At 42.4% G+C, this 26,697-nt stretch overlaps 1 protein-coding gene across 1 annotated transcript in view; it reads right to left on the bottom strand.

The window, feature by feature from the left end:
- ABI3BP (ABI family member 3 binding protein) overlaps positions 1–21,663 on the bottom strand; it is a 343,927-nt gene extending 322,264 nt beyond the window's left edge. Inside the window, exons 1-6 of the mRNA XM_077817412.1 lie at positions 21,504–21,663; positions 20,089–20,614; positions 18,457–18,719; positions 16,889–17,040; positions 14,333–14,390; positions 9,591–9,593 (exon numbers count right to left, since the gene is read on the bottom strand). Coding sequence (XP_077673538.1) covers positions 9,591–9,593; positions 14,333–14,390; positions 16,889–17,040; positions 18,457–18,719; positions 20,089–20,614; positions 21,504–21,663 — 1,162 coding nt within the window. The remainder of the gene's footprint in view (positions 1–9,590; positions 9,594–14,332; positions 14,391–16,888; positions 17,041–18,456; positions 18,720–20,088; positions 20,615–21,503) is intronic.
- Between the last annotated feature and the right edge of the window lie 5,034 nt (positions 21,664–26,697).

Genomic DNA, 26,697 nt, shown 5'->3' with positions numbered 1-26,697 from the left:
ATACTATGCTCCTTACCCTAGTATTTGAATGTTCATGGGCATGGGCAGGTTGAGTAACACTTTCAGGAAAATCCAGACTCCTAGCCCTATGCTCCTCTTACAGAAAAATCCTACAGTAAACAATTTATTAAAACATTTTTACCTAATTTTTGAACCATCCAATAAAATAATAGATAATTATAATCTTTCTACAAATAATTATACAAAAGGACTCAAAATCTACAGACAGGCTTCATTAAATTCTAAAAGGTTTTAGAGTAACTACTATAGAACGTCATTATTTTCTATTCAATTTTCTAGCATTTTTTCATGAGGAAGCATACAGTGAAGCTAACAGAGCATGGGTTAACATGTCTCCTGTCCTGGGCCCTTAGAATTCCACCAAATCTGCAGGGAGGAAGTTTACACTTGTTATTTAAAAGAAAACAAGACTCAAATGTTACACAATATAATAAAGTCTACAGCCAACAACAGGACCATGGGAAAGAAGTCACCACGACTATGAACGAGGGGGCAGGATTCACTCCTGAGATAGACAGAAACTGCCTTGCTCTCAATGGAGTGTTACCTCTGATAATTCTTAGTGTTACATTTCTGTTTGGCATTCTCAGGAGACTTTAGTCACTTCAATACTAAAATTCTGTGCACTTCAAGTTGTGAGAGCAAGTAGGATAAATCTGTCTAGTGATTTGTCTAGGGATAGTATAAATCATACATCAGATCCCAGAACAAAGGGAAACGAGGAAGACCATTTGGATTCAAATGATGCTTAGATGGTTCCCCCTTGACTCAAGTGCCTTCAAAAAATAAAAATGTAAATTTAAAAATAATTAGTAGCATGGTAGTCCACGATAGTGTGTCCCAAAAGGAAGGTTACCTGGAAACACTGCAGCAATCACTTTTTTGTGTGTTCTTATTACAAGGATTTTCCACAGCAGACCTGTGCAAACAGTACCAGAGAGTAAACTTTTCAATGACTGAACAGCCCACCAACTGAACTGAGCTGATTTTAAACGCTACACTAGAATATTAACTTCTACACTAACATACATGTATTTGTGCAGGTATACACATGCATATCATCCAGGCTGCTTCTGAACCTAATGGAGGAGATATACAAAGAGGTAGCTACAGAAATATTTATAAATCCTCATTGTGAAGACAAAAAAGCATTACTAGAACATTAGCCAATAAACAAGCATTTTGTTTATACGCACCCACTATTATATTAGCCACTGGTGTTGCACTTTATTATAAATAAGTTAAAAAAGCAGTGATTGTATTATTGAGTGAGATGATTCCAAACCTTTTTTCCCCATGGCTTATAAAGCCCAGAAGGGAGTCTGGACCATCCAGTCTGACCTCCTGCATACCACAGGCCATAAAACTTCCCTGAATTAATTCCTGTTTGAAATAGAGCATATCTTTTAGAAAAATATCTAATCTTGATTTTTAAATGCCAATTTACCACAAACCTTGATAAACTGTTCTAGTACTTAATTACTCTCTCTGTTGAAAATGTGCATTATATTTCCAGCTTGAATTTGTCTAGCTTCAATTTCCAGTCACTGGATCTTGTTATACTCTTCTGCTAGACTGAAGAGCCCATTCTCAATTTTTTTTCCCCATATAGGTATTCAAACTTACTGAGTTTCCCCTTAACTTTCTCTTTGTGAAACTATCACTATAAGGCATGTTTTCCAATCTTTGGATAGCTTTTGTGGCTCTTCTTTGAACCCTCTCCAATTTATCAACACCCTTCTTAAACTATGGACACCAAAACTGGACAAACTATTACAGTAGAGGTCACACCGGCACCAAATACAAAGGTAATGCAATCTTTCTGCTCCTACTTGATATTCCTTTGTTTACACAACCAAGGACTACATTAGCCCTTTTGGCCACAGCATTACACTGGGAGTTCACGTTCAGCTGATTATCCAACACATCCCCAAGTCTTCTCAGTCACTGCTTCCCAGGATAGAGTTCCCCATCCTGTAAGTATGGCCTACATTCTTTTTTTCTAGAGGGACTAACTTTATATCTGGCCATACTAAAGCACATATTGTTGTCTGCACCCAGCTTAGCAAGAGATCCAGATCACACTGTATAGGTAACCTGCCCTTTTCATTATTTACCATTTCCCCCAATCTTTGTGTCATTTACAAACTTATCAGTGATAATTTTATATTCTCTTCCAGATCATTGATAAAAATGTTAAATAGAGTAGGGCCAAATCCTGTAGGACCTCACTAGAAATACACCCGCTCAGTGATGATTTCTCATTCACAATTACATTTTGAGGCCTGTCGGCCACCTTTTAATCTGTGCTATGTTCGTTCTGTAATGTTCTAATTTTTTTAACATTACTATGATTTCTGTATTTTAAAATTTGGGTTTATTGGCTCTCAAGTAAATGTGAAAGAAAAATAGTATCAAATATTAAATATTAATATTAAATAAATAAATAAAATAGTATCAAATATTAAATACTAATATTTTGGAAAAATCAGAGCTAAAACTTTGGTACAACTTTAGGACCTTTAGGAAGGAATTCAATAATGTATCAATCACAGTTTAAAGCCAGAGAGTTCATCATTAGAAAATAGGTCAGAAGCATGGTACTGTGCATAGAAAGAGTCTGTAGTACAGATGGGTCCAAGCAGCAAAATTCTTAGCAAATCTAGGTCTGGATCCAAATTGCCTTAAAGAGTTCAGGGGCTTTTGGCTCAAGAATTATGTTCAGTCCATTGTGCTAAAACGCCCCCAACAAAAATAAAGAGTCGCTCACAATCCCATTAATCATTACTTGTCTGATGGAGCCATTACAGTAACGAACAATCATGGTCAAGACTCAAAAGTTCTAAATTCACTGGTGATCAAATAATTTTAATGATCTTTGATTCATGACATGCGAGGTGTTTTTGCACTATGCAGCTTTGGAAGCAGACCAATCCTGTCAATCAGAGACAGTGGAGTTGGCTCCGCCTGTGAGAAACTGCCAGCTGCAACACTTCCATAGCCTATGAAAACTAACCACTGTATCAATAAGCATAAATAGAACAATCCTCCTGCAGAACAAGGAATTCAATGGCGGCTCTAGCCACACCACTACAAATTTCCCTCCCCAGGAAAAAAGGCATACCTATCTTCAGTAGTGATACCAGGATAAATTTTGACTGTGTACACTGAGCATTCCTCTAGCCTTATAGAATGGAGATATGGGCAGAGGGGTAGGAAATGAGTAGAAAGAAAGAAATGATGCGCCAGGAGGCCCCTTGCTATTGGCCAGTTCTTCCACATCTGGGCTGCTATCCCTCTTATCTTTTCATAGTCATCTGTTGGTGTAATGAAATGCTAAATTGTATTATACTCTTCAGCCCTGGCTCTGTGTGGAAATGGAATATGGCTCTGTGTGCAAAATACCTGATGTCCAAGAACCTCAGCCATACCTGGCATTTAAGAACCCTATGATGAATATATCTGGTGTGCATCTTACTCAGATGCAAGCTTTGTAGCCAGTCCATATCTGGTACAAGGACCATGATATCGTGTCCAGAACAGGATTAGATCAGAGGAGAGCCGAAACTGAAGGGAAACAGTAACGAAGTTTGCAAACAAAAGGAACAAAACAACAAAAGTTGCAGGTTCTCGTCAACATGCCACTATGCCCCAGAGAACTTCAGCTTTGACAAACCTTCACAATGGACAGACTGGAAGCAGTATTTTGCAAGATTTTGAATTGCAAACAAGCTTCACAAAGAAACTGGAGATATACAGGTATCTTCGTTAATTTATGCTGTGGGGAAGCAGGTACAGCATATCTTTAAATCCTTTGATTTTACTAAAGTTCATCACAAAGATGACTATGCATCAAACATAGCCAGACCCTTTCATACTTTATACCTCAAATAAATGTGGTTTATGAAAGAGCATGTTTCCATCAGAGAATTCAAAAACCAGGAGAAAATGTTGAATGTTTTATAAGAGCTCTGCATACATTGGCTGAAAACTCTGATTTTGGGAATGCAAAACATGAAAATATCTGAGACAATCTGTTAACCCAATAACCAGTCTATCTTTCACAGCAGCTACAGCTGAAGACAGATTTAACTCTAGCCACAAGTTATACAGAAAGCAAAGCAGTCTGAACTAGTAAAACAAACAGAACAAAAGGCAGGAGCAACCTGAAAAACCTTAAACTAGCTTAGAAACTATAAACAGACACTTGAGTGTTAAAAGTCATCTTCATCAAACCCTTGAGGCAAGGAGAGAGAACTCCCAGGCTAGAAGGGACAAATTCCAGTCTATATGCACAAGCCATGAAAAAAGTCATATCCCAAGAGATGGTGCATGTCCAGCCAGAGTTTCTTCTCTCCAGGAGCAGAATGAGTTGTAGGGAAGAAAACAGGTAAGTTGATGGACTGCTGCAAATGAAATTCCGAAATCACTTTACGGATAAACTTAGGATGAGGTCTTACCACATCATATCTCTGTAGAAGGTTGTCAAACAGGGATCATCCATAAGAGCTTGGATTTCACTAACTCTCCTGGCTGATGCGATGGTGACAAAGACGAAAGTCCTGAGTGGGGGGTGGTGTGAGGCAGCAGTTCTCAACCAGGGGTCTAAGGCCCCCTGGGGGCCGCAAGCAGGTTTCAGGGGGTCCACCAACCAGGGCTGGCATTACACTCACTGGGATCAAGGGCAGAAAGCCAAAGTCCCACCACCTGGGGCTGAAGCCGAAGCCTGAGCAATTTAGCTTTATGGGGAGCTCTGTGGTGTGGGGCCCTAGGCAACTACCCTGCTTGCTATCCCTAATGCCAGCCTTGGCTGTTATATGCAGAAAAACAGTTGATGGCACAGGTGGGCCATGGAGGTTTTATAGCACGTTGGGGACAGGGGGCTCAGAAAGAAAGAAGTTCAGAACCCCTGGTGTAAGGTACACTCTGAATGAGGTTCAAAAGGGGACTCCATGAGGTTTTCAAAGACAATATTAAGGTCCCATACAGGATGGGGGTTCCTCTGATTGGTGGGTAGGTACGCAGTAAGCCCTTAAGAAATCTAGATACAATGGGATGTGAGCAAAATTAACATTACTCAATCGATGGATGACACGTAGAGATCGATGCAGGGTGGTTCTTGATGGAACTGAATGAAAGACCAGAGTGTTTCAAAGGCAGGATATAGTGAAGGATCTTTAATATGCGAGCCTTCAAAGGATCAAGATTATGCTACAAGTCTTTTCCATTTTGAGGAATAAATCCTTCTCCTGGAAGGCTCCCCGCTGTGCAGGAGGTTATCTTGTACCTATAGGGAGCAGTATCTGTCAGTGGCACTCAGCCAGCCAACATCCAGACTGTCAGATGCAGTGACTTCATGTCTAGATGCAGTATCCAACCTTGGTTCTACAATTTTATGTCCAGACAAGTAGAATGGGAGGCTGAATAGACATCTGGAGAAGGTATGTTAGCCAGAATTGTTTTGGCAACTATGGAGATATCAGAATTAATGTGGCTTTGTCCCATCTGATCTATCACCCCTCCCACAAGATGCAAGACAGGAGCTCAGAGACATCATTAAGTAAGGCCAGCTGGTAGCCAAAGACATCCCTTCAAACAGCCATGGATGCCTGAAACACAGCTGCAAGGTCCATAACCCCCACTGTGACCATGTCCTGATGGGAAGGGCAACCCTGGCAGGAGAAGCTAAATGTAACATCTCAAAAAGCTTGTGAACTTTTTCCTTTACCATCGATGTTTCAACATCCAGTGTCTCAGTGACTCAGGAAAGCAGCTCCATGAATGTTTTTAAATGTCCCACCCCAGTATTGGAGCTGAAACCATGGTTTTATCCAGGGAAAAGGACGACAGGACTCTGGGAGGGGAAGGAGGAAGCTCCTGAGGGTCTGGTGGTAATCCTTCCTGAAGGATTTGCTCCTGCTCCACTTATTTATTTCGCCAGAGGTGCAGATGAGGAGCCCAATTTTCTTCTCTTCCTGGAATGACATGAAGGGGATCAATTCCTTAAACCCTGGGATGGAGGTCCCGAATAAGCCTAGTATAGCTATGGTGGTACATTATACTGGTATGGCTGGCTCAACTGGGATTAGCCAGGTCATTGGCATGACTGTGGCATACATGAGAACTCTGAAGAAGCCTCTTGGCTGCAAAGAGGGGTCCTCTTCTGATCTGAATACAGAAAGCTCCCTACTGGAGATAGCTTATAATATACGTCTCAGTGACAAGTAGTAAACATCATTGCAGGGCAGTAAGGACTCCGAAGAGACCTCAGCAGTGCGAAGTCAGGAGTACGTTTCAGTGCCAAATGTGACCGTCTGGGTACCCAGACCGTTACCATGGGCAATACAGATCCCTACAGTGAGGAAATGGCAGGTAGCGTCAGTGATTCCATAGACAGCACCACTGTTGATACTTGTGCTGATGTATAGGCTGCCCCTGGGTAGTATTTCTTCAGTACTGAGCTGGAGCCAGCATCACTAGCCTCTGATAAGGGAGGAGGTTTAATGGTTTGTTCCCTAGATGACTGATGCTTAGGCCTCAATGTGGGTGTTCAGTCCTGCCTTGTCTTTCGGTACCAGTGTTAGATGCTGGGGTCATCAATGCTCTGGTAAATTTCAATAAAAAGTCCTTGTCTGAAGCAATGATTTCTTGTTGGTACCCATCCTGGGATTTACATGCCAGCTGGTAGGGACACTGACAGAGGACGATTTAACAGGGGTGCCAACCCATCCATCTTTAAAGCAGAACTTCTCCCTTCAGGGACGGAAGTTACCCATGTGGATTTCTCTTCAAAGTAGCATTTGAGACATGTATCCCTGGATTGCCATATCCTCGTCAAGAAGGATCTGCACATGCAGCATTGTTTTGGGATTTGACTGTCACCAAGGCAGAATAAGCTATGGCTATTGTGACATTGCACTCCATATGCTTTATGGAAATATGCTTATGAATATGACATAACTGGAACATGCTTTAGGCTAAATACCCCTTGTATGGTGTCATTAGAAAGCTTGTAATCTACAAAGTGTGTTCATCCTATTTGTTTGCATGTATGATTTCTATATCTGGAGTTTGGAAAATAAGATATAAACTTGTATCACTGATGTAAACATATTAAGTGGAGTCCATAAAGGGTGCTCCAGAAACAATCAGTTGTAAATGGCCTTAGTTAGTTGAAAGCCTTCCTGTGTACATGTAAGCCAGCCCATGGGGAATGGAGACGAAGGGTTTTACAGTGACATGTGACCATGTCACCTGATCATGAAATCCATCTTAAATCTGGTACTTTTCTGTCTCTCTGGGTCCCCACCCCTCCTCTAAATGGAAGAGTCCCGTCTTGTGCCAAAGCTATAAAAGGGGGTGGAGCAGGACAAAAGGGGCTGCCAGTCATGAGAAAACCCCTGTTTACCACTTGAAATGTCTGCTGGAACTAATAAAGACTGTACCGGTGAAAGGACTGGGCTCAGACTAGGAAGGAGTCTAGTCTGTGAAAGAAGCTTATTGGAACATCTTTGAGGGCGAGATATTACCTGTAATCAGTTTCTTAATGTATTAGGCTTAGACTTGCATGTTTTTGCTTTACTTTGCTTGGTGACTTACTTTGTTCTGGGCATATGTTGTTTAATTAACTCGAAGTGCCAGAGTGGGGAATCAGCCTTGATATGGTGGCAGAGCAGTGGGATCATTTTGAACATATGCACAAACCTTTTAGGACACCACAAATCCAATCTTGTCTTAGAAAAGGTAAATTTTATTAAAAACAAAAAGAAAGAAAATACATCTGGAACTCAGGCTTTAGCTGGATTTTAAAAAGAGCAATTCCAAAAATTAAGCACCCAATATAGCTTTCCTGGGGGTTCAGCTTAAAGGTTACAAGCAAACAAAAGTATTTGGGGTTAGCACAGAGGAGTCCACTAGCCATAAGAAATAAACAGAAATAAACCTAATCGCGTCTTTCTAAACATTCTTGATCCACTTATACATCTGAGGGTTCCAAATAAGTAGTTCTAGGTATGATCTGATGATCTATGATCATACCTGGCTTAAAGCTTCTCATAGCATAACTTCTCCCTGTTCCCTTCTTTTCCGGAGAGAAAAAAAACAGACACAAAGGGAAGGTATTTTTCCCCCCCATTTCAAAAAGTTCTAGCCTTCCCATTGGCTCTTTTGGTCAGGTGCCCACTCCCTTTCCTTTACCTGGGGGCCTTTGTTAACCTTTTACAGGTAAAGCAAGCAGAGAACAGCCACCAAGAAGGACTTTATAGCTAACTGGCTGGCTGGGTGTCCATAAAAGGGAGCTACCCTCCCCTCTTCATATATCACAATTGTGTTTGGTCTCCATCTAATTATTCTTTAAAAAAAAAACCCCAAAAACAAACAAAAAAACCTGAAGCAACCAAAGTGGGGACAAAGGTAAAATGAGTTCCTATGGGGCCACCCCTCTCCCCAGCATCCAGATCTGCCTTAGGGAGACCATCACACACCCTGGAGCACTAGGGCTCTAGTGGTGCTTCCTTCCCACCTCCCTCCCACCATCTGGTCCTGGGGAAAAACTGCAGAGAGGAGCCAGGAAGAGACTCTTGCTGGTAGGTGCAGAAGTAGCCAATGCAGGGACCTTTGGACCTCTGAACATTTAGAGAACCTGCTACCGTTTTGACTGGACATTCTCTACCTCATACCGATCAGCTGTTTGCTCCAACTGTTTCTCTCTCTCTTCCCTGTCCCCATCGCCTCATTCTCTTTTCTTTCCATTTAGCTTATCCCCTCCTAACTAATCCCCTCCCCCCACCAAAAATATTGTGGAACTAGCATGACGTTTGCTGTTCTCACATTGCTTATTCGGTTTGTCTTATACTCCTTCCTCCATCCTGTGTCTGTTTTGCCTATTCAGGTTGTAAGCTCTTCAGGATAGAGACCATCTACTACTTTGGTTGTACAGTGTCTACCACAATGGGGCTTCATTCTTGGTTGCTCCTTACACACTACCCTAATAAACCTGAGCAATAATATATTAGCTTAAATTCTTCAACATTTTAGACTTATTTGAGCATGGGTGGGGGAAAAACACTCTTCCTCATTAAAAAATTCTAACTGGGCTTTTTAGAAGAGGAAAACATCAAAAGGTTTAAGATTTATACTTGAAAAGTTCGTATAAATATACCTCTTAATGAGGACTAGTGCCTTTACAAAGCTCAGAGAGAAAGATTAAAAATAAAATTTAAGCAGTAAATCTCAGGGGAAGCGACTGCATTTACTGTGCTGTACAAAGCCAGGCATATTGTGAATATAGCTGCTTGAAATGCTGTTGAAATTTCAAAATTCAACACCACCACCCCCAAAAAAGGGGGCTGTGGGGGTGGGGAGAAATATTGGTAAACATTTTTTGCAAAAAAAAAAAAAAAAACAAAAACACCACACCAAACTCAGAAGTCATCCTATTTTGCTTCCAGGTTTGCAACTGGTTGACATTTTCCAAATTTGAAGAAACAAATTAAATTTCAAATTTCTGTGAAAAGAAGGGACATATTTTTTCATGAAAACTTTTATGAAAAACATTCCCATTTTCTGACCACCTCTAATTCTAAACTCCAAAGAGTTATTTTAAAAAAATTAAGTCTCTTCTGAGCATGCTCACTCTGTATTTTTAGCTTACCTATTTCTAACATTCATGCCATTTTCTCTGCTCATCCTCAAAAGCACTTATGTACTACATATCAAAGACCCCGCAATTTTAGCTGTATCTAAAACAGTACAAAGATTGTAAGCTTTCATTACAAACAGTATGTTGCTCTTTCTTTATTGCAAAGAAATATCTGTCAACGTAGTGCTGCCATCTTAAAAAAAAAAAGCCCTGAAGAAAACAAACAGTCTCTATCCAAACAACAGCAGTAATGGAAACAATTCATCCCTCTTATCCCCCTATTTACCTGAGAGAGAGAGAAACTTGACAATTTAATTGGGACATCTAACATGCTAACATTAAACGGTGTGGCAGAGCTCAGACCTTGTCCCCGTGGGTCCCGTGCTTCTAGGCGATTTATGCTAGCCTCAGTGGCTCACTGCGACCCTCCACATAGCCCTTCTCTCTCCAGGGCCAGGGTTACAGTTTACTGAGCCCTTTCCATCATAAGCCAGCAAGGAGGTAGGTGAGAGAACTCCAAGTCTCTGTTGTCTCAAGGGGCTTATTTCAGAACAGTTTAGCCTCCCGTCCTGACAGGGGCCTGTCTTCCCCTCCCAGGAGATGTTTCTGTAGTGGCAGGTTGGGAGGAACCTGGGCCCACCCTCTACCCCAGGGACCCTAATGGTAGCAGCTGTTGGCAGCTGACCTTTCACTGCCAGAGTTGCTACATTTTCCTGGGTCACTTCCCCACAGCTCTCCCGTTTCTCTCTTCTTCACCCTTACCTCAGGGCTCCTTTACTGATGGCTTAAGGGTGTCTTCATTAACCAGCCCTTCAGACACACTTCCTTTCCTCTCCTCTGGCTCTCCTCAGCCTGACTGGAGTGAGCCCTTTTATAGTATCAGAAGGGCCCTAATTAGAGTCCGGTGTTCACATTACCTTAATGGCCTCACCTAACTCTTTGCAGGTTAATGGAGTCAGGTGTTCTCATTAGCCTGGAGCAGCCCCTGCTCCGGGCAGTCAGGGAACTGAAAACTGCTAATCCAGGTGCCAGTATATCTGTCTTCTACTACTTTATTGTACCCAACTGGCCTGGGTCTATCACAGAAGGCATTCTTCCCTTAAAACACCCTATAAAATTGAATGAAAACACACAAACAAAAAACCCCACACATCCTACTAATGAAGCATTAGTTCCATAGTTCAAAATCAGAAGTGCAAACATTAAGTTTCCAAAAGTAACATTAACTTGATCACACTGCCTGTTATATTTTCTATTCCTGTTTTACTGGATGTATGTGCTACAATATTTTACCTGTTTATGTCATAAAATGTTTAGTGTGTGGAACATGGCTGAATTGCACATCATGTTCTAAGTTAATGTTTGTGTTTAAACCTTATCTTCTACCTTTCCTTCCTAATTGTGATTTTACCTGTGGTACTATCTTGAATTAACACACTTTTGGGAAACATGATGTATGCTTTATTCATTCACAAACTTTCCCAAGTTTCAGAGTAGCAGCCATGTTAGTCTGTATCTGCAAAAAGAAAAGGAGTACTTGAGGCACCTTAGAGACTAACAAATTTATTTGAGCAGAAGCTTTTGAGAGCTACAGCTCACTTCATCAGATGCATTCAGTGGAAAATACAGTGGGGATATTTTATATACACAGAGAACATGAAACAATGGATGTTACCATACACACTGTAACGAGAGTGATCAGGTACGGTAAGCTATTACCAGCAGGAGAGAAAAAAACCTTTTGTAGTGATAATCAAGGTGGGCCATTTCCAGCAGCTGACAAGAACATATGAGGAACAGTGGGGGGGGGGAATAAACACTGAGAAATAGTGTTACTTTGTGTAATGACACATCCACTCCCAGTCTTTATTCAAGCCTAATGTAATGGTGTCCAGTTTGCAAATTAATTCCAATTCAGCAGTCTCTCATTGGAATCTGTTTTTGAAGTTTTTTTGTTGAAGAATTGCAACTTTTAGGTCTGTAACTGAGTGACCAAAGAGATTGAAGTGTTCTCCGACAGGTTTAGGAATGTTATAATTCTTGGTATCTGATTTGTGTACATTTATTCTTTTACGTAGAGACTGTCCAGTTTGGCCAATGTACATGGCAGAGGGGCACTGCTGGCACATGATGGCATATATCACATTGGTAGATGTGCAGGTGAACGAGCCTCTGATAGTGTGGCTGATGCGATCAGTCCCTATGATGGTGTCCCCTGAATAGATATGTGGACACAGTTGGCAACGGGCTTTGTTGCAAGGATAGGTTCCTGGGTTAGTAGTTCTATTGCGTGGTGTGTGGTTGCTGGTGAGTATTTGCTTCAGGTTGGGGGGCTGTCTGTGAGCAAGGACTGGCCTGTCTCCCAAGATCTGTGAGAGTGATGGGTCGTCCTTCAGGATAGGTTGTAGATCCTTGATGATGCGTCGGAGAGGTTTTAGATGGGGGCTGAAGGTGATGGCTAGTGGCGTTCTGTTATTTTCTTTGTTGGGCCTGTCCTGTAGTAGGTGACTTCTGGGTATTCTTCTGGCTCTATCAAGCTGTTTCTTCACTTCAGCAGGTGGGTATTGTAGTTGTAAGAATGCTTGATGGAGATCTTGTAGGTGTCTGTCTCTGTCTGAGGGGTTGAAGAAAATGTGGTTGTATCGTAAAGCTTGGCTGTAGACACTGGATCGTGTGGTTTGGTCTGGATGAAACCTGGAGGCATGTAGGTAGGCATAGCGGTCAGTAGGTTTCCAGTATAGGGTGGTGTTTATGTGACCATCGTTTATTAGCACTGTAGTGTCCAGGAAGTTGATCTCTTGTGTGGACTGGTCCAGGCTGAGGTTGATGGTGGGATACAAATTGTTGAAATCATGGTGGAATTCCTCAAGGGCTTCTATTCCATGGGTCCAGATGATGAAGATGTCATCAATGTAGCACAAGTAGAGTAGGGGCATTAAAGGGGCGAGAGCTGAGAAAGCGTTGTTCTAAGTCAGCCATAAAAATGTTGGCATACTGTGGGGCCATGCAGATACCCATAGCAGTGCCGCTGTTTTGAAAGTATACATTGTCTCCAAATGTGAAATAGTTATGGGTTGTGATGACAATCAGATATGTGGCAACTATCACAAGTTGTGGTGTGTGTTACAAGTTCAAGTTTCTGCAACTAAATAATGGCTGTGATTTTCTTACAGCCTTACTTATTCTGCATATTTGTTGTATGATTAACATTCACACCCGGTTATTTTTTTCATTAGAAAGATTTTGAATAAGGCCAGCCAAAAAAGACAACATGACTCATTTAGTCTTACACACTATATTTTACAAGACTACAGTATTAACTATATCATTCCTAGTAATGCTTTATGTGACATGCACATGCTCTGATTAAAGTGCAAGTACCATTTCCAAACTATTTGCAAAAGATGTTTCTTTGTTTCAGATGTACATAGCATGTTTCCAGCTGTAAACGTTACAGGAAGGTAGAAAATGCTCTTTTATCACAGAACTATAGGTATATCATTTAATATAATTCATTAACAAACTACTACACGATAAGAGAAATAAGGGTTCTAACCAACCTGTATCCTCACCTACAAACATGACAACAAGAAAATTAAAGTTCAAGACATTAGAAAACCATATCTAATCTGTAAATCTGAAAACAACACATGCTCCTCCATACAAATTTTAAACATTAAAAACAGCTTCTAAATCCACTGATACCAATACAGATTGCACCCTTAACTCTGACCACTGGTGGGTGGTATGAGGAGGAAAAATTTGTCTTTTTGTTGTATGTATTGGGTTGTATAGTATGTGTTGATATATGTATGTGCTGTGCAGTATACTTTTGTCCATTTACACATGGATGCAAGAAAACAAATTTCTTAGATTCATTCATTACCCACAGGTGATGTGATTGTTGATGTTTAACAAAAGGCTACACTAAAGATTGTTAAAGTTGCAAAGTCAGTAACTCAAAAGTTAAGAAATGCCAGAAGTAAGGTTGCCCATGCAGCCTTAATTTGACACCTGTGCATGTTGTTTTATGATACAATCTTTAATTAGATGAGCATGGACTGTTTTTTCCTACAGAACTCCAGCATCATTCAGGAGCACAGAATGGACTGGGCTCACTGAATGGGGCCTCACACAGAATTAGGAGGACAAAACTAAATATTGTATAGTTGTGGAGTTAAGTATGTATCGTCCTTACTTAACTAATTGAATATTTGAGGCATTGTAAGGCTAAGTGATTTGCTAGGATCCCAGAGTTAGTGGGAGAGCCAGGAAAATAATTCAGGAGTCTTGAATCCCAATATTGTGCTCTAACGACTAGACCATGTTGCCTTTAATATTACTCTGAATACACTCAAATAGAATGAATTTCAGTATGTATCAGAGAACTTTAGATAAACTATTTGAGCCTATTGATATGAAGCATATTCCATAACCTTTCAATATAAACCCTGAACTGGCTGACTTATGTTAGCTGGAGCTGAGCCTCCAAGACTATGAAAGGTGAGGTCTCAGCTGTATGGCCTTGCATTTTTTCCCATTTACTAAACACAGCACTCTCAGCCCAGACATGCCACAAGCTTAATCATCATTTTAAAGACACCATTTAGATACAATTAATTTCAATAAAACTATTTAAATACCATTTGTAGGATGCATAATGCTTATCACAGCACTGACCGAGGGACTGGCCACTTGTTAGGAGGAACACTCCGGCTTTTGTCTCCCCCTAATTAAATGAAAAAAATCAAATACTTTTCAACTGAGCTAAATGACAAAAATATGGTAGTATAGTCTTACATGTAAGTGAGTTTTCATAAATGTGAAACAAAATTCTAGCACACAAAACTACTGCGAAAACAGCTAATGGGATAATTTTATTACTACAACTCCTTCCAAGAGAATTCCTGCTTTGTTCATGCTATATGGTTTTCCTGAGAAAATGGACCAGGGACTTAAGTAAAATTTTTGGCATGTGCCCTCCCTCAAGAATGAAATATTATCAAGTAGCATAACCTTCCCCCCTACATGGGGTTATGTCTTGGGAGCAGCTTGGCAGTTTGTTTTTTATTGCCTCTGCCTTCTCTCTCTCTCTCTCTCTCTCTCTACACTACAGACCTATATCAGTATAACTATATCACTCAGGGTGTGAAAAATCCAAACCTAACTCACCTCCATGTAGACAGTTCTATGTCAATGGGAGAGCTTCTCCCGTCGACATATCTACCGCCTCTTGGGGAGGTGGGTTTACTAAGCTGATGGGAGCAGCTCTCTCACGGGCATTGTAGAATCTTTGCAGTTGTGCTGCTGTAGCACTTTAGCGCCACTGTAGCGCTGTATATGAAGGTGAGCCCTACGAGTGGAAAGGTACTTTGTTCCCCTTAGGATGGGGTAGACTTGTTTTCTTAGTAAATCCGTTCAGTATGTTTGACAGGGCAGGAAAACTGAAGGAAAACTACTCCCACACCTCTTTCTATAGCAACAGGACCAGAAACATTCCTCCCACACACTCCCAGACCATTCACAGAAACATCAAGTGAGTGGCTCTACGCACTGGCAGGTGTACTGAACTAACAAAGGCCTTCACGACAGGAGTGAAGGACAAACAAATTGGGTAATAAGATCCCAGAGGATTTATGCAGGCAGACTGTGAAGTTATAGATCTACTCCAAGTTACTGAGGCTAAGTCAACTTTAGTTATGTCGGCATTCATTCACTGCTGTAATTAAACCACTTTTGCACATCCACACAATACTCCTTGTGACAGCGGAGCATATTCCCAGTTGGTGCTCTAGCATCAACGAGAAGCAGTGCACCATGGGTAGCTATCCCCACTGTACAACTCGCAACCATCTGCCACTCGGTTTGTGGGAAGAGATCACAGTGCTTCATGGGGGCAGTATCAGCATCCCATGATGCAGTTTTCTCCGTCCCTTCATTCCATGGGCTTCCAGCTATATTTCATGTCGCTTTTCAACACCCCCTGTAAACTGCGCACCTGCATGGATCCTACACTGCTCTCCAGTACTGTGATGAGTGTTATGAACACAACATGGCTGATTCTGCAATATTCCATAAGCTGCAAATCTGATGACACCATAGCGTCTGCCCTGCTGTGCGCCATAGACAGAAACAATTCAAGACTGCTGTTGGCATTCATGGAGCAGTTGCACATGGTGGACTGTTGGTTCTAGGTGCAGGAAACAAGCACTGAGTGGTGGGATCGCATCATTCTGCAGGTATGGGATCATGAGCAGTGGCTGCAGAACTTTCAGATATGCAAAGTCACCTTGCTGGAAGGTGTGCAGAGCTCGCCCATGCCCTCCAGCACGACACCAAAATGAGAGCTGCCTAACGGTGGAGAAGCGAGAGGCCATTGCTGTGTGGAAGCTGACTATTCCTGACTGCTACCCATCAGTCACAAAACAGTTTGGAGTGGGGAAGTCCACCGGGGCGGGGGGGATGCAGTGATGCAAGTGTGCAGGGCCATTAATTGCATCCTGCTATAAAGGACTGTGACATTGGGTAATATGCGTGAAATAATGGATGGCTTTGCAGCAATGGGGTAACCTAATTTTGGCGAGGTGATAGATGGCATGTATATCCCGGTTTTGGCCCCAGACGACCTTGCGACAGAGTACATCAACAGAAAGGGCTACTCTTCTATGGTATTGCAAGCTCTAGTTGATCACCAGAATCGTTTCACTGACATCAACGTGGAGTGGTCTGGGAAGGTGCATGATGCACATATGTTCAGGAACACTGGCCTGTACAGAAAGTTGCAAGTAGGGACTTCCTTTCCAGACCAGAAGATTCCAACTGGGGATGTGGAAATGCCAACAGTGATCTTTGGAGATCCAACCTACCCCTTGCTCCTGTGGCTTATGAAGCCTTACATTGGCAACCTTGACTGCAGCAAGGAACACTTCAACAACAGGCTCAGCAGGTGCAGAATAATTGTTGAAACACTACTAAATGGCCAAAGTGTCATCTCTTCCTCTGTCTACCTCTTCTTCTCTTCCCCTGTACTGTCCCTTGGAGGATGATCTTGGATAGGCCAGATGATCTTGCTACATAACCATACCACTTCAGGTTGCACTTCTTCACAGTCATCAGAAAGTCTTCATATGACCCAGCGCATTGGGTGATGATGTTGCAGACCCCTTAATTAGTGACGTGGTCAAAGTAGATGTCCAGGATTTAACAGAAGCATCTCATCTCTACTACCTGTATTTTCCGGTCAAGTTCTGCCGTATGGGTCCATGTCTCACACGCATATAGAGAAACTGAGATGTCTGATATGTGCAGCAGTTTCAGTTTGGATTCTAGGGAGATGTTCTTATTCTGATATGACGGAGTAGGGAGTGTGGAGTATTGACCTGGGAATGTTGCGTGGGAGTTTTACTGATACTGTCTGCATTGGTGCTGGATGGTGGTGGGATATCAGGATGGGACTTCACTTGAGGGATGATACATGAGCACGTAACCTGAGCCCAGGAGGGGGTTGGGGCCAGATGACACCTTTTGCCTGGGAAACTGGACAAAGGCTGGAGGAGGAGTTGGGATGTGTGGCTGGGTGAGACTGCTGGAGGGGGTTTCAGTTTGGAGCTGGCTGGGAAAATGGAGGGAGGCCCAGCACCAGGGTCTGGGATCCCTAACCCCAAGATGGATCTGAGTGAGGAGTCCTGTTTTCTGTACCTACAAGCTCCGTTTTGGACTGTGTTCCTGTCATCTAATAAACCTTCTGTTTTACTGGCTGGCTGAGAGTCACGGTGAATTGCAGGAAGTGTGGGTGCAGGGCCCTGACTCCTCCACACTCCGTGACATCCTCCAAATTGGCTTTAGCTTTGCCATTGCTGCTGTTTGTACAGTTCTTGCCCAAATTTCTGCCTTGGATCCTTCATCAGTGATGACTGCCCCCAAATACTTGAACTATTTCACTGGCTCCAGCTCTTGTCCACTGACAGTGATATTTGAGCCCATCCCATTTGTTTGTCATCAGCTTGGTTTTCTCTGCACTGATTTCCATGCCATATTTTGCGGAGGTTTCATCCAATAGTTTCACAAGATTGGCAAGTTCATCTTTGCTGTCTTTGCCAGGCCATCAATGTCATCAGCGAACTGAAGATTTGACATTGTTCACCCCTCAATGCTGACTGTGCATATGTGATCTTCTAGGGCATCAGTCATTATGTGCTCCAAGTAGATGCTGAATAGTGTGGGTGAAAGAAGGCAGCCTTGCCGGACTCCAACAGTGGTGCAAAACCACTCTCCTATTGTGCCGTTGACAAGAACTTCCTTGCTGGCCTTGGCATATAGTTCTTTAATGGTAAGAATAAGCTTATGACCAACATTGTACTGCTTCATGATTTCCCAGAGAGCTTCGTGCCATACTCTGTCAAACACCTTCTTGAAGTCAAAAAGTGGTGGTAGATGTCCTGCTCATGTTGTAAGTACTTCTCACATAGAATACAAAGGTTGAAAATGTGTTCTGTGGTACTTCTTCCAGCACAAAAGTCAGCCTGTTCTTCAGCAATGATATTGTCTGCTTGTGGCTTCAAATCTGTTCAATATTACTTTCAAGATCACTTTGCTGGGATGGCTAATTAAGCTTATGGTCCGGTAATTTTGACACAATTGCAGGTTGCCTTTCTTTGGCAGAGAAACGTTTAGTGACTGTGTCCACATGGAGGGCCACTCACTGGTCTGCCAGATCTTGTTGCAGATCTTGGTGAGTACATCTATTACTATTTCTCCTCCAAATTACATCAATTCGGCTGGGATGTTGTCAATACCTGTAGTCTTTCCATTCTTGAGTGATTTCACAGCTCTCTCCACTTCTTCACGTAGCATTGGAAAGTCACTCTCCTCTGTTGAATCTGGGCTGTCTAAGATACTAGGAGCTACATTTGTCTGGTGGTTGTATAGCTCAGAGCAGTAGTTTGTCCACCTATTGATGGTGTCGTTTTCTTCTGTAAGACTATTCCCTTCTTTGTCTTGAATTGCGTTAGCTTTGGTCCACCCCAGGTAGGAGACAAAACAAAGATTCCTTCTCTTTCTATAAGAAAATTTTTATTCAACACCAATGCAAACATCTATGTTCTGCAAGGAACATGAAAATTAAGAGCAGATTTTCAAATGAGGCTCTCACAGCTAGGTGTATGTCCAGCTGTCATTATGAAACATGTCCCTTGGGGTAGAATGCATGGGGTACTGCAATACCCAGGAACATAGAAGGAATGGAGGAGGAGCACGGAAGGCAGTTCGGTATGGACTGAAAGGGGAGGAGAGCATGGATGTATTCTGCCTGCTGTTCAATCAGAGACCTCAGAATGTCTCTTTGGTCCTCGAGCAGCTGTATCATCTGCAACTGCCTGTTGCCTATCTTGGCTATCCAGTCGCAGTTTCTGATTGACAGCCTCTCTCCATGCTCTCTGCTCACAATCTAAAGCATCAGAGGATTGAAGTACTTCCTGGGTCATGTCTTCCTTACTCCTCCTGTTTTGTCTCCCTATCAGAAAGGGCCGCTTAGCAGGTGTGCAGGAAGAGATCCTCAAGGCACATCTGCAGAAGCTAAAGAAACTATAGACAGAGGGCACTATTAGGAGTCCACTCACTGCCTTGATCCAAACAAGTGGAAACACCACTCTCTCATTTTCACTTGGCAGGCACACAGCACAGTGGGAGCCTCAGGCATGGTGAATTTGGTCCTGGGGGGGAAGGGGGAATAGGGCAAGATGGGACAAAGGGAGGGGGGTGGGGTTTCAGAGGGGTTTCACTACAAGTGCCTATGGCCACTGTTCTGAATACTGGCACCATCTTCCACAGGCGGGGGTAACAGAACCTGATATCTTGCTCCTGAGGGTAACAAGGGATGCAGCTCCTGCATGTGCTTGGCTGCAGAGCGGGTCTATATACTGCTCGCCTGAGTGCTGCTTTGGTGACTGCAGATATAATAGCCAATTGGCATGGCAAAATTTCCTACCATGGGGGAAGAAACAAAGCAGCCCTCCCAAGAAACCTTCAGCAGAGGATTGCAGAGTACCTCCACGAAAGTTTCCTAGAGATCTCTATGGAGGATTCCTGAGACATTCGAGTTTCCATAAACAAATTTTTCCACAGGGCCCCTTCTGCCTAGATGCACAGGGGAATGAGAAGCAGATACAAACTTTGGCTCTGTAGGTTATTTCAATCTCTCTTCTACCCTGACTGAAAAAAAGCAGATCCCTAGCTCATGTCTCCCTGCAGTATCAAAGCAAATGAGTACAGTACAGACTCGTTTATGCGTGGATGTCGGGAGTCAAGCCGACCGCGGATTAAGAGGGTCATGCTGAAAAAAGCATCTCTGACTCACTTAGAAAAAAACACCGTTATTTTCTGCTCTTTCTGGCTCGCATTTTTTCTCTCTTATGAAGTCTGTCATTTGCCGCAGATGAATGATTTCGATATTTTCTGCATTTTGCTCCTCCATAAATCTTACAACAGTTTCTACAGCACTAAGGGCTTCTGTGGGCGAAATTTTGACCTTTTCAACTACATCCTCGCCATCACTTTTGCGGTCTGATGTAGCCTCGCAGCCCGTTAATATTTCTTCCTCGGAGAGAAATTTTGAAGTCGGGCAATCTTCATCCATCTCCAGCCACTCGGTAATGATTTCCAGCGATGTATCCAAACTAAAATCTTTTATCATTTGAAAGAGAAGTTTACCTTTATCCTCTTTTGTCTGCATGCGTGTTTGTAGGACGTCTTCTTCCGAAAATCCTTCAAAGTCTGGCTCTGAATCAGTGCCACTGCTGGAGTTTTCCAAGTTTGAGCCATCTTTGACAGAAAAGGCATCACCGAGAGACTTCATCCAGCAGTTTTCAATGGACTTTTGTTTTACTCCATCCCAAGCTTTTTTAACTAAATAAATAATTTCCTTCATGTTTAACTGTTTCAGGAATTCGGAAATGCCTGAAGACATGCATGACACAATCACCAAAATCAACTCCCACTGATAATTGTTTTTAAAATTCTGAATAATGCCCTGGTCTAAAGGCTGAATTTTTGATGTTGTGTTGAATGGTAGGTATAGCACTCAAATTTTTCCATTGCTCGATACCAGTGATTCAGCTGGAAGATGGGCTGGACCATTGTCAAGTAGCAAAAGTGCTTTGGCTTCGAGTTTCTTCGACCACAGATGCTTATGAACAGCTGGAACAAAGCTGTTGTGGAACCAGTCATCGAAAACGTGTCTTGTCATCCAAGCATTTTTGCTGTTAGCGTATATTACTGGCAGTTTGGCTCTATTGAGGTGATTAAAGCAGCGAGGGTTATGAAAGCAGCCAACGAGAAGAGGGGCAAGCTTATGGCTGCTCATCTTATTACTACAAAAAAGAAAACGAGTCACACGATCTTTTATCTTTTTAAATCCAGCTGTTTTCTGTGTCTTGTAATTAAAGGCTAAAGTCTTGTCAGGTAGCAGTTTTGCAAATAAAGCTGTTTCATCACAATTATAAAGTTGTTCTTTGTGGTAGTCTTCATTTTGTAAAATAGATTTTAACTCGGCAAGAAACGTGTTCACGGCCGATTCATCGGCTGATCAGCTTTCTCCAGAAATCGATACCTGCGCTATGCCATGATGCTTTTTAAAATGACTTATAAACCCCTTGCTGGCTTGGAATGATTCATCCCCCATTAAACTCCCAAATTTTGTCACTTGGGCTTGAAGAATTGGCCCACTTAGCGGCATTCCTTTCAGCCTTTCCTGAGCAAACCACGTGCGCCTGACTTTGTCTATTGTGGGTTTTGCTGAATAGTGCACATGTTTTCGCTTAAGCAGAATCAATATTTTGTACAAAACCATTCAGTTTAGATTCGTTTTTTAGCCATCCTCTGAAAGTAGATTCGGCAATCCCAATATCTTTTGAAACTTTGGCCTGGGTTTCTCCACTATTTACTCGATCTATTGCAGCTCGCTTTTCTTCTACAGTGTAGGAACACTGACGCCTGCCCTCTGCCATTATATTAGGCCTACGGTTAAAATTTTCTAATGTAGTATATATATTACTATATATTATATATCTCTTTAGTGTGACAATGACTAAGCGTGCGTGATACATCTTTACCAATATCAGTAAAGACGTACAAAACTTTTCCGCTCCGCACTTCCTGTCGATTTCTAGGTCAGTGAGTTGGTGAGAAAATCTGTAGTGCTACATAGCAAGTTCCTGTACCACATGTTAAAGTGTCTCGCATATTAAATAGGTAGCACTGGGAGGCATGGCGCTACCACACGTTAAGGGGATTTGTTCGTAAACGGGTCTGTACTGTACTTACCAAAGGTTCCCTCTCCTGCATTAAGCATGCCAGAGCTGGCTAGACCCCTTTGGTGTAAAAAGATGTCCTGGCTCGCCACACTACCGGACGTCCCTGTTGCATGTCCCCCATCCTCCCGAACTCCACTTTCTCATCCACCATGTCGTCCTCAGCGTTCACTCCATTGGCCGCTGTCTCCAGCCCCCACCCCCCGAAGTATCCACGGGCTCTTGGCGATGGAGGTGGGGTTGCCATAGAGGATGGTGAGCAGCTCCTTGTAAAATAGCACGTCTTTGGCAATGCACCAGACTGACGACTGGCCTGCCTTGCCTTCTGATATGCCCACCTCAGCTCCTTGATCTTTGCACGCCGCAGTGCTGCATGCCCCTTCCCCTCCATGCCATGAACAATCTGCTCATAGGTATCGAAGTTCCTGCAGCTGGAGCGGAGCTGTGACTGCACAGCCTCCTCTCCCCACAGACTTAGCAGATCCATCAACTCTGACATATTCTAGGCAGGAGTGCATTTGCTGCAGGGAGCTGGCCTGGTCAGCTGGGAAGATGCTATGTGAGCTGTCCACACCGAGCAAACAGGAAGTGGAATTTCAAAAATTCCCAGGGCTTTAAAGGGGGAGGGGCTTATGCCTGTGTACCTGGCTGCCGGGCAGTGGAGTTCCAACAGTTGCAATGGGCATTGTGGGACACCTTCTGGAGGCACTTAGGGCAATGTAAGCAACACCATGTCTACATTGACACTGCGTCGCTCTAATTTCATCACCCTAAGTGCTACACCTCTCATCAAGGTGCTTTTATTACGTTGGCGTAGCAGGAGAGTTAAATCGGTGTACACCTCCACAGCTAGGTTGATGTAAACTCCTTATGTCAAAAAAACAGTGTAGTGTAGACATGGCTTAACACTGCCATCATGTTTACTGTCTCAATTATTTCCCAATCCAGGTGTGCAGTTGAAATATAAAAGGATTTTTTCTTCACTGACAGCCCTGAAAACTCAATTTGAGCTCTGAGAGTCAAGCTGGGTTCTTTCGGTCTTAGGAATTGTCGTCAGTAATAAAGGGTTCTGCCACCAAAATTACGCCCTCTGAGACCTGTGCAATCCCCTTAGCCGTCATATAATTCCATCATTGATACCTATGAAATCCCATTGCCTTCAACAAGGCTTTATATAAATGTAATTGATTGGCATTTAGTAAACAATTCTGCTTGTCCACAAAATGCAACAGATTCCAGCTCACTCTTAGCTGTGAAACTAAACAGTCTAAAATTAAAAAAAAAAAGACGATACTTTTCCCCATATGAATTATTCCCACAGAAAGGAGAAGTAACTAGAGAGTTTCCTTTGAGTTTTTCGGTTGTCCATGGTCACGTGAAGGAGAAGTAATATTTGTACCAACGAAAGATAACAGAAATTTCATCCAGAGATCCTTTGCAATACGATGGAAGCGAACAGCCTTATTTCTCTACAGTGCTGCCTGTCCACAGCTCCTGACACCCCTGGATAGAACAGCCTCCATAGCAGTTTTTCCCAAACATTTTAAAATGAAAACTGATGCCGTGGAGAACAATTAAGAGGTTGCCTGTGCACTCCGGAATACCCTTTACTCCTCTCCCACCCAGGGAAAGGGTTGGCAGAGCAATAAGCATCATATTTTGGGAAAACACTGTCCTGTAAAATGCTGCCAGGATCACCATTGTTCCCTTAAGGGGTACTACACAACCTAAGGTGGAGGCGGAGCCATCCCTCCCCAGGTTGCATCTACAGAACAATTCTCCTCTGTTCACACTACACAGTGATAGCACGTGTTCCGAAAGGACTAAAAAAGAAAAATATGATCAGCAGAGAGAGCTTACACTTTAAATAACTGAATTGCTATATGGTTTTAAAAAAAGGAAAGTGATGCTGGTCAAACACCATAAATGCCTAATGGGAAATTAAATTATTTCAATGTCATTTCAAACTGAGTTTTATTTCCTGTTGAAAATTTATCTAATTTTTCATAATTACTGGAGAACGTGGTAATGGGACACTGGCAGGTTAAAAAAAAATCACATTATTAAACTAAATTCCCTCACTTGTGTCTGTTGATTATTGTAACCAAAAGATTTATTTAAATTCTATTATTTTCCACTATTCATGCTTTTTTTCATATTTCTTAGTTTGGACTAGGGTTGGTTGCATTATATTTGCTTAATACAAACAACAAATTTTGGCTAACTGAAGGATATGTGAACTAGCCCTATCTTTCGGGTATGTATTCAGTATTCAAAAATATTGGAAGATTAGCACAAGCAAATAAATGGCGGTCTGTAACTTATTACATGAAAATTTTCACGTTGTGTTTTGAAAGACAATATTAATCACCCATATACTCAAGTGAATGAAAGACATTCAATCAAATCACACAGATCAGTTGTGGAGCTTCACACAGAGTGTGAATATTAAAGGCATTGAATATGGTTCAATTGACCCAAAGCCCTAACATTCATTAAGTATTCCTGATTCCTTCCTTCCCCTCTGGTATATGATCAGCTCTAGTTCTGACAATGAAATTAGGCTAGTCAGTTTCACTTGTAATAGTTTCTAATTAGTTTCACTTTCAGGTTCTCTGGAAATTTTTGGATTGCAGACCCTGTTGTGATGTAATTAAATAACTTTCTACTGCAATTTAAAAAAAATATATTTACAAAAACATTTTTGCCCTGTACCTTTAATCTCATTATCTTGTTATTTATACAGGGGAACTGTAAGGATATTTTCAAATTAATCATGAAAACCACTCTATGCACGGAAAAAAAACTTTTAAAAGGTTGACATTAGGATCAAGGGTCAATTATAAACCTCACCCCTTTTTGATGAGCTGGCCAGGAAAAAGTAGCCCTCTATCTCTTTGGAGACATTTAAATTGCCCATGACTGCTTTTGTAACAGCTTGTACCTCTCTTCACCAGCAAAGTCCACACAGCTGTACACATTGTGTATGGCTTCAAAAGAAATATAAAGCTGGCCAAAAGCAATGGGGGAGGAAAGGTATGGCAGTTTGTGAAGTCTTTTTTGTTTCTTTTCAGGACCAAGATGGGAGAAAGGCACACCAACAGAACTCAACATGTTGAATTTTTTTTTTTTTAAAGGGAAAAGTTTCCAGGTCATATACAGCTTGGTATTTAGCACTGCTGAAGGGCGGGGGGGGAAGAAGAGAACACATCTGGGGAATTGTAATTTGCTTATGGAGACATTCCAGTTGGATTAAACTGTGGAGGCCTGACGAAAATCACACATACTCAATCACTAAACAGCGAGGGTGTGACAACACGAGTCGAACCAATCAGTACCAATGAGGGAAAACTTAACTAGTGGGGTTATAAATACTTCATCTTAATAAAAAGAATGTTTAATGCTCACTGAGGTTACATAGCTAGCAAGGGCCTGATCCCACAAAGGGGCTGAGAGCTCTCTACTTCTATTGACTTTGGGGGAATTGAGCATGCTCAGCATCTTGCAGGATTATCTCTAAAAATGCAGTAAAATGAAATTGCCAGCTATACCTGAAGACCTTCTAATTTAGAGTAAGCCTATGAACACTGTGCGATGGCCAATGTCCTAATGAATATTTACAGGAAGTCTATTTCCACAACTGATTCTGCCATATGTGGGCAATGTATTATACTATGGTGTGTAATTAACTCAAAAAATGTTTAGACCATTTTAGTTATTTTATTGTACCAAACTTTACAAAAAACATAAGTTTTATGAGTTTTTGCATGAGTTTAGCTCTTGTAGCAAACAGTGATAACTGTACACATCAGTATCATTTTAGTTATCCAACATGGATAGTCCTAAAACAAGTGTTTAGTAGAGCTGAGCTAATTTATAATAAATAATCAAATGATGCAGAGCTTATGGAATTCAAGAATTTTGTATCTGAAGTTATTAACTAAATTCTTCATGATCCCCAGCCCAATATTAATAGCTTGCAAAGTATTTGTTATGAATACGGCTACATTTTAGTCACGGGTATTTTTAGTAAAAGTCATGGACAGCTCACAGGTTGTGAATTTTTGTTTGTGTCCATGACTTTTACTAAAAATACCTGTGACTAAAACTTGGGCAGGGGGCCACGGGTGCTCTGGGGGTGTGTGACCAGGGGCTCCATGGGTGCTCTGGAGGGGGTTGTCCGGGAGTGGTGCAGGTGCTGAGAGAGGTGGCCGGGACCCTGCTGGTGATTGGTGGGGGGAGGGGGGAGGCGGACAGGGCTCCCTACCTGACCCCAAGTCCCTGCAGCTTCGAGGCAGCAGAGGGGCACAAACACCAGCTGCTGCAGCTCCCATTGGCCAGGAACCACAGCCAATGGGAGCTGCGGGGGTGGGAGCTGCAGGCCCAGGCAGTGCACAGCACGGAGCCCCCTGGGCCCCTCCGCCACCTAGAAGCTGCAGGACCATGCCAGTGAGAACCCCCAACCCTGCGGTAAGTGCCCTCTGCACCTCCGAACCCCCTGCCCCTAGCCCTGAGCCCCCTCCCACACACGCAAACTGCTGTTGCTGACCCAGGGGCTTCCCAACTCGGGCAGCCCCTGAGCCAACACCAGCTGCTGCAGAAGTCACGGAGGTCACATAAGGTCACGGAATCCGTGACCTCCGTGACAGACTCATAGCCTTAGTTATGAATATCAGTGTCTGAATTTCAGTATCAGGGTGCATGAATCAGTTGCTTAAGTCACAAAGAATC

This window comes from Eretmochelys imbricata, chromosome 1 (genome assembly GCF_965152235.1).
Source record: "Eretmochelys imbricata isolate rEreImb1 chromosome 1, rEreImb1.hap1, whole genome shotgun sequence".
In the NCBI taxonomy this organism is placed as follows: Eukaryota; Metazoa; Chordata; order Testudines; family Cheloniidae; genus Eretmochelys; species Eretmochelys imbricata.
The sequence above is the reverse complement of the archived record's forward strand: the minus strand, read 5'-3'. Positions and strand labels throughout refer to the sequence as shown.